This window comes from Colias eurytheme, chromosome 19 (genome assembly GCF_061535395.1).
Source record: "Colias eurytheme isolate Ceu_HAF_F1 chromosome 19, ilColEury1 Martin Lab GWU primary, whole genome shotgun sequence".
Taxonomy (NCBI): Eukaryota; Metazoa; Arthropoda; class Insecta; order Lepidoptera; family Pieridae; genus Colias; species Colias eurytheme.
In genome coordinates this window covers 6,850,508-6,869,283 of record NC_142998.1, presented here as the reverse complement: position 1 = coordinate 6,869,283, position 18,776 = coordinate 6,850,508, and the positions used below count along the sequence as shown (strand labels likewise).

Below are 18,776 nucleotides of genomic sequence, written 5' to 3'. Positions count from 1 at the left end.
GACCTTCATGGCCTTAACAAAATAGAGGGTCAACGTGTTAGAATTATATCAAAATAGATTGACTTATTTAATTTTTGTATAGGAAAGCCTTTAGGAAAGCACGCATTTATTGCACACTGCCTGATTATTGACAAGGTTCAACAAGGACACTTGTGTACACAATTTCTCGAAATTGACAGTAAAACAAATATCACAGCCTGAATATTTATTGTACAAGGAAACATCTGGGTAAAATTATGATACATTACTCGTTGCATTTTCTACATTTGTTTCTATTCATTTTCCCTCTCTCTACTCCCATGTACCGTAGCAGGAATCTGGGTATTTTTGCAACTGCCATACGGGACAGTTTAGATAAAATCTAAATCAATTATTCATAAAATATCAATATAACGGAATGTATTATGAAAAAGCAAATTGCATTCCGTGTTGAAACCAAAATGTGTGAAATCTCATTGTGACTCATACCGTTATCAATAAGTATTGAGCATTGAAGGCGTCCCCTGCATACTATTGCGTCATAGTATTTTCCACTATCCATACTTAGGATGTTTTATGGCTGTCTGAAACATGAAAGATTCAATTGTAATGATTATGAATTTTTTAACTCTTAAACGAACTAATCTATACATCTATACAAATATTATAAAGAGGAAAGGTTTGATTTTTTGTTTGTTTGTTTGTTTGTATGAATTGAATAGGCTCCGAAACTACTTGGCAGATTTGAAAAATTCTTTCACTGTTGGAAAGCTACATCATTTCTGAGTGACATAGGCTAGGTTTTATCCCGGAAATCCCACGGGAACGGGAACTATGCGGGTTTTTTTTTTGAAAACTCGGGCGAAGCCGCAGGCGGAAAGCTAGTAGTAAAATAAAATCCAGCAGCTTCTAACAGCGAATTTTACTGAATGGTACACTTTTATATAAATCAACTCCCTCTGCGTCTTATACATTCCATTGTAACTTAAATTTTATTGCAAGCAAAAAACATCCATCCAGTCTTACAAATTATTGCATAGATTATATTATTTGTTTTGTAAGAAAACCTGCATTAGTTATTTAATCTTCACATAGTTGTGTAAATACTCATAAAGACGATTTCAAAATAATACTAGTAATTTATCTATTTTAAATCGAGAAGAAGTTGGTATGGAAGTGGATGAAAATTAATCAGGAAGAACCCGAACAATACGGTGTCCATAGAAAGTATCATGATAAATAATAATGCTACAGATTGACGTTGAGGTATGACTATTGACTAGGTTTTCCCCGCGACTGAAGGCTATGTATACTGACCTATAGGTATTTTGAAACGTTGCTTGAATACCACGAAACAATGATCATTATTTATATATTCTTTACCATTGTTAGTGTAAGGAAATTTTTAAGAGTTTTTTATATTTGTTACTCATTACACAGGCTCTGTTATAATTATAAATACTGTTCTAAAATACTAATTATTCTAACAATATAATACGTAGGTAATTTGTATATTAAAAATTTAGATATGTTTTGCTGTATGTTTGTAGACAATGTAGAATATGGATTTTGATTTACATCCTACTAATCTCTTGTCATTTGTGCACTATCCTCTTTTGTTTATATAAATATGTCACCTATCTAATCGGATTTATTTTGTAAGATTTCCATACATTATCACCCTCTTTCATAACAGATATATATAAAATTTCAAAATCAAATACTTACCATAAGGTACCTAGTCAATTAATATACTGTAAACTAAATAATCTAGTTTCACGTAAAGGGGCGATATATTGAGTTGATTTAATAAATAATAGGTTATTTTATTTTTATTTTTTCTCATTAAAGTCACAATAAGTCATTCAACTTGCAACTAGCTCCTCATATCGTAATTGATTAATATAATTAATAACTATACGTACATATTTTTTACCTTTTACATGTAATTGTGAATCATTATAATTTATAAATTATATCCCTGAATATTCATAGTTAGCTAAGTATATTTTTAATTTACGATAAAAGTCGTTTCAACAACAATCAAGAAGAGAAAACTTGAATATTTCGGTCATGTGATGCCTTCACCTAATCATGCAGGGCAAAGTGGCAGGTAGAAGGAGACCTGGCCGCAGACGGATATCATGGCTCAGAAATCTTCGTCAATGGTTTGGGAAGAGCACTAAATCATTGTTCAGAACAGCGGTTTCCAAAATTGAAATAGCACTAATGATCGCCAACCTCCCAAAAGAGAAGGCACTTTAAGAAGAAGAAAAGTCGTTTATTAATAACCTTATTTTAGAATTTGAAATGACTAAATGGTCAAAATTTCGTTCATTTAGTAATTGAAACGGTTTGAATATGTAATTATTATTATGGAGCTTTGCTTATTTGGTTACTCGAATTTGGTTGGTGGGAAAGTTATCAGTCAATTTATTGGGTAAATATTATTGTAAAGTATAAATATATTTTAATTCGAAACATGGTTCGTTCTTCATTAAGCTATTTATATTTTAGGTAATTCAGAAATACGCAAAAGGCATTAACAAATCTTGTTTTTGTTACAGGACAGGTTGGCAAAACCTAAAATACAGTTCCTACCCGGAAATGAGGGGGTAAGTTGTTGTTTTTTTTTAACACAGTTCCGTGATATCGTTATATTTTTATGTGTATTATTTTATGATGATATAATAATAGCACGTACTTATCCATGAAGTTTACATAATTCTATGACCTTATCATACGAACGTTATTAGGAAATAAATTGAGCAATGCCTATAATTACGACTCACTTGTTGCACATAATATACTAAGATCTTGCATTAACTAAGACCTTTGGACATTCTATACAATATGTCTATACTCATAAACTTTTGTTAAATTTACAATATGAATTACTTATGATTTAAAAAACTAAGGAATTGAGAAATTATGCACGGATTATGAAAAAAAATCTTTGACGACATTTCCACATAATATGGAGATATTTTGAATTATGTTATGACTTTTAAAAATGTATTCATTATGAACTAGATTTCCGCCCGCGGCTTCGCCCGCGCAGTCAAAGAAAAACCCGCATAGTTCCCGTTCCCGTGGGTAATCCGGGATTGCGTCATTTTTTCGGGATAAAAAGTAGCCTATGTCCTTTCTCGGGTATCAAAATATCTCCATACCAAATTTCATGAAAATTGGATCAGTAGTTTAGGCGTGATTGAGTAACAGACAGACAGACAGAGTTACTTTCGCATTTATAATATGTATTAGTATGGATTTGTTACTTTACTGCTCGTATCTTGCATTAAAGGCGTATAAAAGAATCAGTTCTAACATGCTTCAAATAATTAGTATCTAATTTAAATTAATTAAAAGGTAAGCTTGTTCGCAATTAATAGGACGCAAGATAATCAGGTACGCAATGATTAATTGTCATTTAAAGAAGGTTCAAATATCGAAGCAGGAGTCGTGGACGTCGCCAGCGGGCCTTGACTTGCCTCGGGCGTACCAGTTAACGCTTGCGGCACTCGATACGCTTGCGAAATTATATGATGACCCACTTTACCGATTTCGTTTTGCTGCTTGACGTTGCGGTTGCTCTACGAACAGTTTTTATCTAAAATTTCGAAAAACAAATTAAACCCAAGTCGTCGTCGAATCGCCTCAATCTGTTTCGAATTTAATTCTTCAATGAACCATTTTTTTACCTGAACGCGCTTACGTTTTTTCTATCGCACTACTATGTAATGTTGCACCATTCTTTTCTGAATAACTTATTTTGATTGTTTAGAAAGTGTTAGTTTATTTACTGCGATTCCGCACTAACTTACTAAACCATCATTTTACGTGAACTGTGATGATTAAGCGATAACACAAAAACGTAACTAATGCAATATTGTTTACACGGCGATAATCCTCGAGCTGTCCCCTGTCGGATGGACGGCGCCGTCGACCGGTTTAGTTGCCACCGTCCCTCGCTCGCCGGTTTGACGTGATCTCCTCTCTTGTTGTTCGTTGCCACTTGTCCATATCATATGTAAATGACCCCCGACAAACCGATTCGATATAATACATTTAACACGACGACGTACAATACACGCGCTCGAATCGCAATCGAGCATCGACATCCTTGACTTTGTTCGAAAAAAGCCCCGTGAACACAGCTGAGATAATTTTCTGCGAACCACTTTACCATCATAATATCATTCCTCGAATATCTCGGTATCGGTGCGTTAGGTCCGAGTCGCTGGCATATATCCAACTTGCACATAATAACCACAATTCAATGAGTCGCGAGACCAGAATAGTAAATAAGATACGAGTGGAGGGTGTAAAAATAGCAACAGTTCCAGTCGCCTAGCGAGCATGCGATTGCACCTCCCCAGGTGCGACGGCCGTTGTCCCCTACTAAAACACTCGTTACTCCCGCGGTACTTTACCCTACCGTAAAACCCCGTCTCGCCCGTTGAATTATTCGCTACTTGCGAACAAATTGTTGTCTCGTAAAGACAAACCATTACAGATTTTTCTAATACCTAATATATCTTACTGTTTTTTTCTTTCTTTTTGATTGTTGGATGATGATGAATTGCCATATCCTCTAATGAAAAGAATTGTAATCCTCATTAGTAATATCATTAGCGTTAATTGAAACTTTACAATACACTTTATGATTATTCATTATAATAATATCCGCTGTTGTATTATTCTAAAGAATTTCTGAATAATAATTATAACAGCGGCAATATTAGTAGATATTACCAAAAACGCAAAGGGTCAAGCAAATTCGAACCTTAATAAAATAATAACGTACTTATATTGTATAGTTTTTGTCAAAACGGTTCAAGGAAAATCTATTGTTAAAAATAATATAAACAAACAACCGAACATAAACAATAAATGTTCTATGTAAATTCTAGGTACCTACCATGATTTTCCACTCGTAAAAGGATTTGATTATTAAAATAAAGAAAGTAAATTATATCAGGAAAGAAGATTACTTTTAAAAACACGGTATAAAGCTCACATGCAATTGTTATCTATGCAATCTAATGAATCATCTAGTAATCTGTACGATGAACCCAATACAGTGTGAACCAATAGTAGGTAGGTAGGTACATTATTATTAATGTTGCTTGAATACAATTTGATACACGCGGGTCGTTGTCCTGAGGAGTCGCTTTATTTACACCATTACTTTGCGGACCCGTTATTGCAAACCTTGAAAACAGGATCGCTTTTATTATGCACATGAACGTGTATTTGAATTTACTGCTACCCGCATTACATTTGGCTCAGCATGAAGCCGTGTTGGATGGTAATTATTAGGTAATCCCTTCAATACCTGCAAGGGACGGAGTACTGTCCATTAATAAATGATCTTGGTCTCTAATGTTTAAAAGTAAGATTATCAAAAAACATGCCTATGTAATATGTTTATTTTAGTTTCAAAAGAAACATGCGACAAGGCTTAAGTGCCTAAGTAGGCTTAAGATGTTTAAGGCTGCAGTCTAGCAAAATTGCGTTTTCAACAAGTTATTTGACAATTTTTTCCCGGCTAATGAAATGATAAACTGAATTTTTTTTTCTTGTTTATCAATTAGTGTTATATACGCAATGCGCGTGAATTTTTTCACATTTATAAAGTTACTTTAAGTTACCTTAATCAGGCCTTCAAGATAAGTCTCTTTTCCCCAAAATCATTTCGAGCTAAGTTTGTGCACTCACTACGTTGCAACCGATTACAATTTACACAATCTGATCAGCGCATTATTATCCTTATATAGTCGTTATTAAAAACTGCTGAATACAATTGCCGAAAAACTTATGATTTTCTTAATTAGAGCGTTATAAATTTATTAAATTTCCCATTTTTTGCCTGACAAAATCGATTGATAAATACTGCTAAAAGTTATTTTTTCCATTAATTTATTCGAGTTGGTTGAAGACCAATGAGTATTAATCCTTTAAAAAAATTTTTTTTTGAATTTTGATAATTCTTTAAATATTAAAAAAATATTTAAAATAATAAGGAAAAATCCTAGCGAATTTCTTTAGTCGCGCTCCTTGGGCCGGAGCGTTCTGACGTGTGCTCTACGCTCGATTTTCCTTCATACCGAAGTGAAAGTTGCTCTACTTCATTAAATTTAATATTTTTGTTAATTGATTATTTTTATCTTAGTTTTGTGCAAATATTCGTATTTTTAAACATTTGATTTCGATATATAAAATAAACGAAAAAAATACGCGTGTAACTACTAGAAAAAAAATTATCTTCGAACATAAAGTTAATGAAACCAAATAGATTGCAAAGGTGATTGGCAACAATTTCTTTATTTTACGGGGTGTCAGTAAAGGGATGTATATTTCTTTAAAACTTAAGTAAGCTCATAAATTTTCTTATAATATAATTTTTTTGAAGTTCCAAAAATGTTTATTTTTCGTTTGAGAAATACGAAATATAATATAAACTTGTATTGAGAACTTGAACTTCCCAAGTTCATCCGGGAAAATCCCCATACGGGGAAAATGATTTGTTTACTCCAAAATTGATCCGAGGTGTTTTAATTTTTTCTTCTAGTCATTTTCAACGTAGCGGCATGTTGTTTGATTATTAATTTTGTAACTTAAATACAGGATGTTGGTTTTATATTCTGATCTTACAGACGCGCTGACAAATTTAGTCCACCATTTCTAGTTTAGTCTACCAACTCTAAGTACCAATATTAAAACGAATGGATTATCATCACATCATCAAAATTCACTGGGGTTGAGAACTAAACAAACAGAAGTAACAGAGACGCGAAGAATAAAAAAAGAGGACGAAAACGATAATTCGTTGATGCTTTCCCTTTTCGACGTATTGTTAGGGTACATCACCAATCTGCAAAAAACAAAACTGATGATTCCCAATTGCTGATTAAAAATGAAAAACAAATAATCGACAACAGTGGTGAAAATTTGCTGATCACAATGAAACATCCTTCAGTGGTAGCAGATTTACTCATTTAAAATGTATCGGTGAACAGCGTAAAGGAGAGGAGGACAGGAAAACATTATGAATGTGGATGGTGGATTGTATACAGGGTGTAATCGATAAGTATGTGCAGGCGATTATGACGTTATTATTGCAGGTATCAAAAAACTTAAAACTGATATCGAAATTACTTTACCTAATGAGTAAAATGACAATAATAACTTTTTAAAAGTATAACGAGAAATATCTAAAAAATTTACTTTATACACTCCCATATCAAAAAGGGAAAATGGGACTAGTAGAAGTTAAATGTCTAATTCCGGCAAAAGACATGAATGCGGAAGATGCGGTTAAAAAAAAATTTAATATTTGAAATACAATGCAAAAAATAACACTTTTGTCATAGATAAGAATCATGACTATTTTTTCCAAATTCAGGGACAACTAAACGTTGCAGAAGCAGAAGTCTGCTTATGTGCTGTTTGGACTGGAGTGAATTATTCGTTAAAAATAGAATATAGTTATAAAAAAGTATGTAACGTTTAGGCAAAATAAAATGATGGACCATTATTTGATTTTACATAAATTGCCTACTGTCAGAATTGATTGATTCGAGACTTCAGCATTCGATGCCCATCAAGGACCCATCCTATATCATTCAAGCGATTGAAAAAAAAGAGATAAATCCAGTGCAACCGATAAAGCATCAGAATGCTAGCAAAAGATTTATTAGGTTTATCAATATAAATCTATATATGTATTATACATAATATAATAAATCTGTAGAAGACGCGAAGACTGACATCCGCGCGGACGGAGTCGCGGGCGGAAGCTAGTCAGAAATAAATATCTTTTGTTTTCATTTGCGTATTTTTCTATTTTATAATTTTTTAACACAAACATTACATTTTTTTTATTAAATACAAAATTTGTTTATCCGTTTTATTAGTTAAACTGAACAACTTTCACTAAGAAACTTAGGTCGAAAAAAATGTATAGAGTTATGCATTTTGTATGGAAAGCTTATTTTTTTTTATTTTTCTGCCAAATTTCTTTGTAAAAGTTGATCAGTTATATAAACATGAAGTTGAAGATATCAATAGAAAGAATTCGCAAATTTTGTGTACTGATAAAAAAAAATCACCCGGTGTAATTTTCACGAAAATTGTTTCAAATTGTCATTTTTGGTACTTATTACGAATATTAAATTATACGAATGATTTAATTTTTAAAAATTAAGTGGAGCAACTTTCCCTTAGTACATTTGTATTATTTACATATAGGATGACAGGATGCATTTGTTTGCACTACTAGACCAAGCCCTTAAGAATAATGAATGATAATAATATGCAAATGATTTTTTTATAACTAGAATAATTTCGAATTTAAAAAACGTACGTATGAAACAAAAAATTCAGTTCTTGCGAATTTCTATATCACTGCTCGCTATTTATGTACCTCTCAATAATGGCATTGTTGTCGAAGTCCAATACGTACATAGGTGGCTTAAGCTAACTTCATCTGATTATAATGGGCAGCGGGCACACGTGATCAAACAATGGTGTTTACATTAGCGACAAGGACGATTTATGTTAACCAATTAACGAAGACCCCTATTTATTTAGCTTTCCTCTAATATAAGAGGTCGATATAAATTGAACGGCAGGTTCAAGATTTCTTTTATTCCTAGTGGAAATCGAAGAAGCTATGTGCAAAACAAAAAGTGTCAAACAGCTCATAGGGTTCTGAATAGCCATTGTTAGATGTGAATGATTGAGAAAACTATAAAGATAAACGAGTAGACCAACTTTATTATGAAATAAACAAGTTAATTTCGAGTTTTGTTATAATTTGTACTTTGTTCATAGACTATTAATTAATTGCAGTTTGTATAAAAATAGAATATAAATTCGATTAAATGGAGACATTAAAAAACCATCTACACATATTATGTAAAACGTTTAGAGGTTTTACTTATCAATTCATTTGAGTGTTTAACTTTTAAAAACGACATGGTAATGATTATTGTAACTTGTTTACTAAGGTTATGTTCGTAGGTGTAAGGTGAAGTGATGTAAAGTTATAGATAATAGGAGTAATGTTATCAGCATTGTGCATATTTATTTTATTTTAACTTCGACTCGTTTCGCGTTAATGTATATTATCTGAAACCATTCGGAGATTTAAGTGTTGTGTTCGTTCAAATATAATTAGAGACAAGTTTAAAAACTTTGTGTTCATTCAAAATTTGTTGGCATTGTAACAGCAGCTAATGTTAATAAACGTAAAGAATTCACAGTTAACGACATCGATAAATATATTGTAGGTATATACCTACTCCACAGAAACAACTCGGTTGCGACATTTGCTACGTATATTAAGACGTATACTAACAACGTTAGCGGTTTCAGTATATAAACATTTATGAATCTTACATTTACTCCAATCCAATAAATAAGTTACTGATCATTTTCTTTACTCGTTAACTAATACAGAAGTCTCTTTCACCGCCTCATAAAAACATTTATTGATATTTAAGGGTCTATTTTAATAAAACTTAAGACGATACACAAAAAAAAATCTACTGCTTGGCGGGCGGAGTCTAATAGCTCGCTATCGCGAACGCGGGTGTGCGCGAAGTCATTCTTGCAAACTTGCCGCGCTGCCGCTGGCCGACTCGGGACAAACATGTATGGAGTCGTCATACAGTTATAATATTCTTATACATATATTTAATTGTTGATTTATTGGTTTTATTTTCTTGCTTATAAACAAATAATCTTCTTTTTAACAACTACTTAGACATTATTAATAATTATTATTATTTCGTAATGTTTACTTTATTACAAAATAATACAGGTTATAAATAATCTTTAAAATAACAAAAAATATTGTTACTCTGAAAAAATGAAATGGTACCTACTCAATAACGCGGACTACTGAATGGATTTAGATTGATGAATTTGATGCTGACGTAGATATTACGTCATGCCCAGAAATGAAAGTTAATATTTCTGAAAGAAGTTATAAACCCTAATTCTTCTCAGTCAAAGTCAAGAGTGGAAGATATCACTAATACAGTAAAACTGATGCGAAACTTTGGATGTTAATTTGTATATTTTTTTGTTAGTTGTTACTTAATCACGTCAAGACTACATTACCAATTTTGATAAAATATAGCTAATTGCCTGGATTTACACATAGGATACTTTTTATCCGAACTGAACACTTATGTGGGATAAGACAGGATTCACGATATAATCTAATTCCACGCGGGCAAAGCCGCGGTCGGAATGATATTTTTTTAAATAAAAAAATTGTTTAAAAAAAACACAAAATATATTGACGCATGTATTTATTTTTTGCACTCTATTATAATTGTAATTATTCATTACAAATAATCAAAATAAAATAGCCAGAACAAAGTTAGGCCCTGGTAGGGTAGGTAGGCAGGTACAGCAATGTGAGACGAACACTGGCTTATTTATACCAATAATAATGTATTATAAACATTAAATTAAGTTTACTTTCTAACAACAAAAATACATAATATTAGCTAATGTGAAAGCGAATCAACCAATCATCCCACAAAAATGAAATGTGCACACAAATATTCATCCAAATCGGTTCATATGTCATTAGGAGGAGTGACTGCAGCGCCATCTTCCGGGCCCAATTGTGTTTCCAGATCACCCAGGAACTCAATTTAATATACTTACACAAAATTTTTCGAAATGAAAACTCACATTACTATGTAAATATGAATATAAACCTGTTTTATTACTAAGCAATTTCCCGCACAGGTGTAGTAAGTAATATAAATGAAATAAATATCAACATCAAATTCTTTATACAACATACTTATCTACCACCTTCTAAGAAATGTAATTCTTGAAATTATTTCGTATTTTTTTAGATATAATACTACTCCAATGAGCTCCTGTTCCATATTATGTCCGCCATACTTCCACTAAGTTCACCATGATTTTTTATTTCTTTGCACTTTGTTGCTTTTTGCTAAAAATGGAATCATGCGATAAAACCAGTAGAGCTTTGATAACATATATTTTTGACTGAATAAAGGTACTTACGAAAGAGTGGATTCACATTGTGAACAATCAGTGGGTTTATTTTCCTTCTGGATTCCGGATTTCTGAACAGATTATTTATGCTATAAATGAAAAAATCTTACACATTCATTATGTACTTAAAACAGGGGTACATATCAAACATCGTCTATAATACAATTATCATCAAATTTAAAATAAAACCAACTTACTTCATTAATTTGTTCCAATTGTAAGCATTCTTTTTCCTCCAACCTTTATGTTTCTTCTTCTTATTTTCTTTATTGTCCCCATTTGTCTCATTTTGTCTTATCGTGTTGTCACCCTTTTTTACGATTGCGCGAGCGACACAAGTTCCCCGTGTGACGGCCGTAGCGGGAATGACTCGTGCAGCGATCGGGGTAGGAAGGTACAGGGCGGCTCTCGCTATATTGGCTGGTCGCGCGCTAATTTCAAGTATTTCTTGTTTATTTCAAAACCATCGCATATTTCAAAATTCTAACACGGTAGACGTATAGGTTGTATATTTTATAGTTAATATCCAAAAAGTCGTAACTTTACGTTTGTTATTTTGAAGATGCCAGAGATTAAAGAAAAATAACAATGATAACTTTGTATTTTTTTTCTATCGAGAAAATATCATGGAATCATGTTTCTAAAACGGTAGACGTATTGTGTTACTATTGAACTTTCTTGTCAAGAATTTTCATCACGACAACTTTAATAATATAAAAATTACGAAGGTTTGAAAAGGGCCGTAAATGTTAGAAAAATTAATTCATCACCTTTCTCATTTTTTTGTAGTGTTCATCATTATGAAAGTAAATATAAGTAGGATTGTTCAATAATTTTACATATAAAGATTTAATATTATGAACTAAGTTGAAATTCTACAATTTCGGAGTTATAAAATATCGTTAAATGTAGGAGAATTTTGGCACACTATTTCAGATCACCGGTGTTTTAGCAGTAAAATAACAGTTACACGGTATTTAACCAACGCCCGTGTCTTTTTATAAACTTGTTCGATGCTCTAGCTATAGGCACAATTAATTTACACATTTCAATTTGGCAAAGATTAGTGTTAGTTTGGTTTGGAGAATATTTAACTACACGTAAACATTCTTTAAAGTTATCACTTTTCATAAGAAAAGCGAATTTGAAGAATTTATATTAAAAGCATTAATGTACATTTAAATATGCAATTCTAACTATTGTATTAAATTAATGTTAATGTTTATTTAATTAACATTAATAATTCAATCTGCTATAAATGTAAGTGTTAATTATGTCTTTAGGTACGAGTATCATACAATTAAACTACATAGATTGTTTCCAAAATTAGTTGACCCATTTCATAGAGCACATTCAAAAGCGAATTGAGATCATCTTCATTGTTAGATTTCGTGTTCAGGTATTTGGATGTAATATCAGTGCTCTAACTAAGATTATGATCATTGTATAACGCACGGAGACGTTTGAAACAACGAATCGTGTTTGCGAGGGTGCTGGGAGCGGCGGAACCGTGCTGATTTCCTAGTGGTAATTGCTGAGGTATGCGGACGACGGTGTCGTCTTATTGGGACTGCGGATTGTACGTGCGCGCTGTACACTTTCACTTCGCACTGCGCACAGTAGTGCTCACATTACTATCCGATATTGACCTGAGGATCACACCTCACCACTAACATTTCACGACGAAGCACCCGTCCAATCCTAAACGCTTGAATATCCGCGCGATAACTTCTTCGCGTCGCGGAAAAGGTCACAAAATTGTGTTTATAGAAAGATCGACTATGCGTAACCTACATAACTTTCACTTTTAATGCCACCGCTTCCTTTCTATAAACAAGACCGAGCTAAAAATTTTTAAACAATTATTTGGTGGGTCTGTCTACAAAATTTAATGAAGGCAGTTTGAACAAGCGACCTTAGCACAAACACCACTCGACCTTTAAGGACAATGCGGCGATGGCCATTGCCTCAATCGCACTCAACTCAACGAGTCTAATCATATGAAAAAGTATATTAATCTTGAAGCACTCCGTTGCTGTATATGTACAATCTTTGATAATAAAAGCTTAATCATTTGCAAATGTTAATAACATAAATGCTTTTTTGACATTTAAGTTTTTAAGTAAATTGCAACAGCTTATTACATTTTTTGTCCTAATTTGTTGGCCATAGAAATATAATTGTATACTGCAGTTAACTTGTAGTTTAAATAGCTGTTATCCACTGATTTTCCGGTGGAATCCAAGGAAATAATATAGCAGAAGGTTGTCATGTCACATTTATAATATAGCGCCATCTATCGGAATTTATGAAACCTGCATTGATTGAAAATAGCGTCATAAATCATGGATCATCGATCATCATGGATCTTCCTTAAGGAATGAGATGTTAAACTCAGAAAGAGATATTACCTTTATTCAAGATCCTATCGACGTGATGGAAAGACAAACAAAAAGAAACACTTTCGCATGTAAACAATTACATAGTAAGGATAATTTAAACTTTTAGCAATTGCATGTTGTGTAAATATAATTTATCGCGCGCTAATATTGCCGTCAAGGTGATGTGGTTCGGCATACCGTATATTGATCGTGGATTTCTACAACATGTTTTTTACATTTCAATCAATATCTGTAATATATTTTAAATATAAAGTACATCGAATAAAAACTTGAATCGTTTTCTTGTTTTTATATCCTTATAACAAGGTGTGCCAAGTACTTATCTGGAAATATGATTATATAAAAATATTGGTATTTACGTATTTTAAATTTTTAAATAAATAATACAAGTCGTATTCAAATACAGTACAAGATTTGCTGTAGCGGACGTGCTAATGTTGTTTTTCCTTAAGAGAAAGGAAAGTCACTAGAGAAGTGTTCATCATCTGCTTTCGATACGTTATAGGAAGTCATCCTTGACATTTTATTGTTTTTGCAGCAGATTTAAAGACTTAGGTACTACTGAGTGGTCGAAATATTGTCTACTGTGTTATGTGTATAAAGCTCCTATCGCATTTTGTAATTTCGATGTGAAATTGCCCTTATGTTCGGATTTAAAAATAGTAAAGAAACTTCAATTTCTTCTAGTTAAATGTAATAAGAAATGTTATTAAATTCTATTCATTCAGTTGTTTGAATGTTGATTTTAAAGAAACTTGCCTGTATCGTTGATATGAGCTGAGCGGTTTGCAAATAAATCTGTACAACATTTAAAACCACAAAATGGTCACTGCAAAGAGAAAGGTGACGTAAGCAATATTAAGTGCAGCGGTGTTAATAAGCAATTGATATCACGGACGCGCGGTAACCCGTTTGACACGACATAATGTTGGTCAGATAACACTGGGCTTTCGATTAATGAGACAATAACATTCATGTGTCCAATCACAATAGCAATGTCACACTGTCATACCTACTTGAAATAACTTTGTTGCGAAGTGAAAACACCTGATAAATTTAGAGGCTAATAAAAATTAGATTCACTGATTGTTATTTGTCGCAAACACGAAGCAATTTTTTGTAACAAGACTATATTTGTTTTGCGTTGCTGAAGTGAATTGTATTGTCTCGGTTACTTTCTTTGAAAAACCAAACTTAGTTAAAGTTTCTGGACAACTGTTGGCTTATCAATGTGACAAAAAATTAGAATCTTAATATCTCAAAGCTATTAAGTGTAATCGTACCCATGATTGTTACTCAATTTAGCTATCAATCAAATTTAACGATTCGAACCTACTTAATGAGCCGCCAGTGAGCGCAAAAAATTATTACTTGCAAATCGTGACGATATTACTTTCTCTCATGTTTACGAGAATTAAACGCTATTATTATTATCATATTGAACAAGTTAAACTGCATATCAGTAGAGTTATCATGATTTGTGTGATAACCGTAAAAGTGAAACGACGACAACATCGATGAAGTGCCACATGCTATTTATTCACAAATTAACTTATTTGCACCGAGAAGACAAGTAGACAAAGTGTTAAGCATAAACAGTTCTAGCTTAGTTGTATTACGAAAGCTCGCAATGGTGCCGATAATAAATTACACCTGGCAGACTTACGTAACCCAGGTAAAAGTTACCGCTCGCTTACGGCTCTATTCTGAACTTCAGTTACTGAGAGAAAATTAAATAACAAAACAACATTCACGTCTCAAATTGATTTCACCGACGACCACACACCTAAGAATATGATTAATTGTAAATAATTGATTCATTCGTTCTACTAAATGTTATTATAATGCATGCAAGTCTCCGCGTAGCCTTCACCCAAAAACATGTTTTAGGTCGAAACAAACACGACCACCAAATGTGACTTAGATACATTGGTAAAGACGTTTCCGTTAATGATTTAAACTATTAAGATATTATGTTTCAGAAAACGTTATATGTATTATATATTATGCTTTGGGAATAGAGAGTTTTAACAACATCAGCTGTTACCTTATACTTAAAATAAATGACCAGAGGAAAAAACATAAAAGTAAATTCTTGAATCGTTAAATCTCATCACTACAATAATTATTAAACCAATTGTGAACAAAGCCTTCAGAGTTTCTTAATGAAACCTTACTTGCCTTATGTGGCTCATTAAAACTTATGACCGAATTGTTTTTCAGGAACGCATACATCTGTTTGCGTTAACGCACGGTACAAATTAAAAAGGAACCGGTCTTGTTCACAATTGTTTTCGCCCTGCTGGTCGTCCGCCTCGTAATACCCGTTATATGTACAACAAATCTTATTAGCTGAACTAGAGTTAGATACTAACAGTTACGTGGTATCTATTCCACAACAGTCGTGGTCAATTTCCTATGGCGCATATCTAATTGCTGTATATAATTTTTCTTTGTTCGTTTAACTAACCATATTAGATTGAAACGCAAGACAATTTTCTGTTCCTACTCGAGCTGTGTTGGACGTGTAACCGTATCTCGCTCGCTCTTCAACAACTGTTCGTTCAATTATAACATTTTCAGCGTCCACGTCGCCTCTATTGTCATTTACATTTTCTTTGACATTTTTATATACAGCAGCTATTTAAACATTCTATGGCAAAAGTTGGAACGTGTTTTGCGAAAGTGAAATTTTTCCAACTTAATGCAAATTGGGTAAACAGCGACATTCGTTGTTCATTGAAATTGCAAACATTGTTTCTGAAAAATCCATTCATAGTATGTAGATTGTAGGTAGTATAGTTCTCTAATCTCTTTGTACAAAACATACCTGCGGTCTACCGTCATTAGCTTCAATATTATTAGCTTATAGTGTACTTAATAAGCGATCTTCACCTCGTTACACTAACAATGCTTCTTGTAATTTTAATCTTTTTCATAATATAATACATAACTACGTATTTTATAATTCCCTAGGGCAAAGGCCTTAAAGTATAGTCATTAATTATACACCCGGAAAATAAATAAGTACATTTTATCGCTAATTTGGTGTTTTCTTGAATCCGCAAGCTTTTGTTTTACATAAAAAATTTGCTAGCGTTTAAAGTACCTAGAGCTGAACTGAAGAGATCTTTGATAAATCGTTTTCGGTATCTACATCCGCCTAGAAACAATGAAGAGGTGTGCCAGCGACTGTCACCATACGAGGTATTGAATTAAACCGCCGAGTTGTTTCGCAGTCAATTTGTCTGCTTTATTGTCTGTAGACTATTGCCGATCGCTACCGTTATTAATTTTAACTGGATTGTCGAAGGCTAGCTTCATGATATTTTAGAGTTTCCATTTTATTAAACATATAAAGTAAATTAGAATTCTATGTTTCTAAGTAAACAAGATAGAATTTACTTTTTTTTTAAACCTACATAATTTGAATAAGTAAACATTCTGCATACCGACTATTTGAAAACAACTTATGACGCAATTGGCTTGTAAAGTGATTCGTTTGTACCGTGTCAATTACGCGTGTACGTCGTTATCTATATGGTTATATTTAAAAGATGTATCATTTGCGATATATGTAGTATGGCATCCAATAGACGGAGGCGTGGTTGCCGTCACGCCGCGTCGGCGCCGCGTCTACTCGATTGTTTTAGATCCAATTTTCACTCCCATCCTCCTCAGATGTAACACTGACATCAAATCATAATTACGAATGTAAACCGAGAATAAAAATTGTGGATAGTTTAGAGTACGTTTATACCTATTATTCAATCTATTTATAACAACAAAAAATGTAGTGAATTTTATGGACGCTGATGCAATAAAATCGTACGCCTAGTTAATGTGCCAAATTACATGGCAAAACACCATTACATTCAAATAATGATGTAGTTTAAGTGTAATTTTTCGTAAATGTGATAAAATTATCTGCTTTATTTAGGTTAGCGTAATTTAATAGCACATAATATGGTGTTATCTAAAGAGAACATTGGAAAATATTTCCTTATATCCTGATTCCTGAATCATGATCATTATTTGTAACTATAATCATTGCATTAGAAAGTAGGTTGCTTATGGAATATATAAACCTTGATAAATATGATATTATGATGTTCGAAAAAATGTTTACAGCAGATCTCAACTCTCGAGCGAGCATTTCGCACCTTGATCTAAATACTTGCGACATTGTCTAGATGCGACGTTTTGATTTACGTTTTTGTAGTACAACTCTAGTTGCATTACATTCAATTCAATTGACCTCAATAGAAATTAGTCTAAACCCAATTATGTATTGTACATAATACACACATACATTTAGGACAGGTCGTTGTACATAAATGCTTTTGTTCAGAAAGAACAAAGACATCGTCGATTGTTGGTCATTGACATATTATATTTCTTCTATACCTATACTGAAAAGTGTGTATGTTTTGCGATTTTTTTATCGTACCTATGCAGTTTTAAAAATATCATTTATTTTTATCAATTCTATTAATAGATTATTACATTATTTTATTTTCACTGTCATTCGACTAATACTAATGTAAATGTCCAGTTGTAAGAACAATTTTAGTAAACGGAATTAAAAGTGAAAAGTAGGTCAGTATGTAACGCAATTTGAATGTTTGTTTGTCGTTTAGTAAAAGTAAATGTTGGAAATGTTCGCACAATGACGTCGCCGATCTCATGCTGTGAACGCCCATTCGCCTTTTACTTGCTATTGTTTTAGGATTTTTTACAGAGTAATATTTTTAATGAAACTAAATTGCTTTTTACTTTTTTAACTGTAATTATGTCTTTCTATATAACGATGTGAAGTAGGTACAAGTTTTTTGTCTCTACTATAAAAGATTACGGATATTGCTTCATTGCGCAAGCTGCTTCTTATTCGTGTGATCAGGCAGTAGCTAGAGACAAGTTATAGTTTATCGACAAAACTCCTATCGAGCGTTGGGTAACCGGTGGAAAGAGCTTCGTTACGTAGAGGTTTCGATACAGCCTCGCGACGTAAGGCCGTGGTTGCAGTCACGTCGACGGTGAGAGGCGCCCCTCCTTTGACGGAAGGTCGCGAGCAGATATCGTAAAGAGAACGGCACTATAAAATGAATCCTTACAAAGACACGCCCGTCAATCGATACATTTCTGTTTTATTGTATGATGAATTCACATATTGACTATTCATATTTGTCGCTGTTTACAAAAGATAACCGGAACTATAAGTAGGTAAATTTTAAAGTATTTTTCCTTCTTGTTCAGGAAATGATTGCTGATAACGAATCACACATTCAACAATGTAAAGTATTAGTAATCTAATCAGCAGGAACGTGCAAAACAATTAATAAG

At 32.7% G+C, this 18,776-nt stretch overlaps 1 protein-coding gene and 1 long non-coding RNA gene across 2 annotated transcripts in view; one reads left to right on the top strand and one right to left on the bottom strand.

Annotated features, from left to right (window-relative positions):
* Su(Tpl) (Suppressor of Triplolethal) overlaps positions 1-18,776 on the top strand; it is a 58,567-nt gene that overhangs the window by 10,751 nt on the left and 29,040 nt on the right. The window contains exon 2 of the mRNA XM_090113312.1: positions 2,547-2,594. Within this exon, the coding sequence (XP_089969438.1) occupies positions 2,547-2,594 (48 nt within the window). The remainder of the gene's footprint in view (positions 1-2,546; positions 2,595-18,776) is intronic.
* Positions 10,788-11,769, bottom strand: LOC149900230 (uncharacterized). Its single transcript, XR_016457840.1, has 3 exons — positions 11,229-11,769; positions 11,041-11,102; positions 10,788-10,966 (listed from the first exon to the last, which is right to left on the bottom strand). It is a non-coding gene; the product is annotated as an uncharacterized LOC149900230 (long non-coding RNA).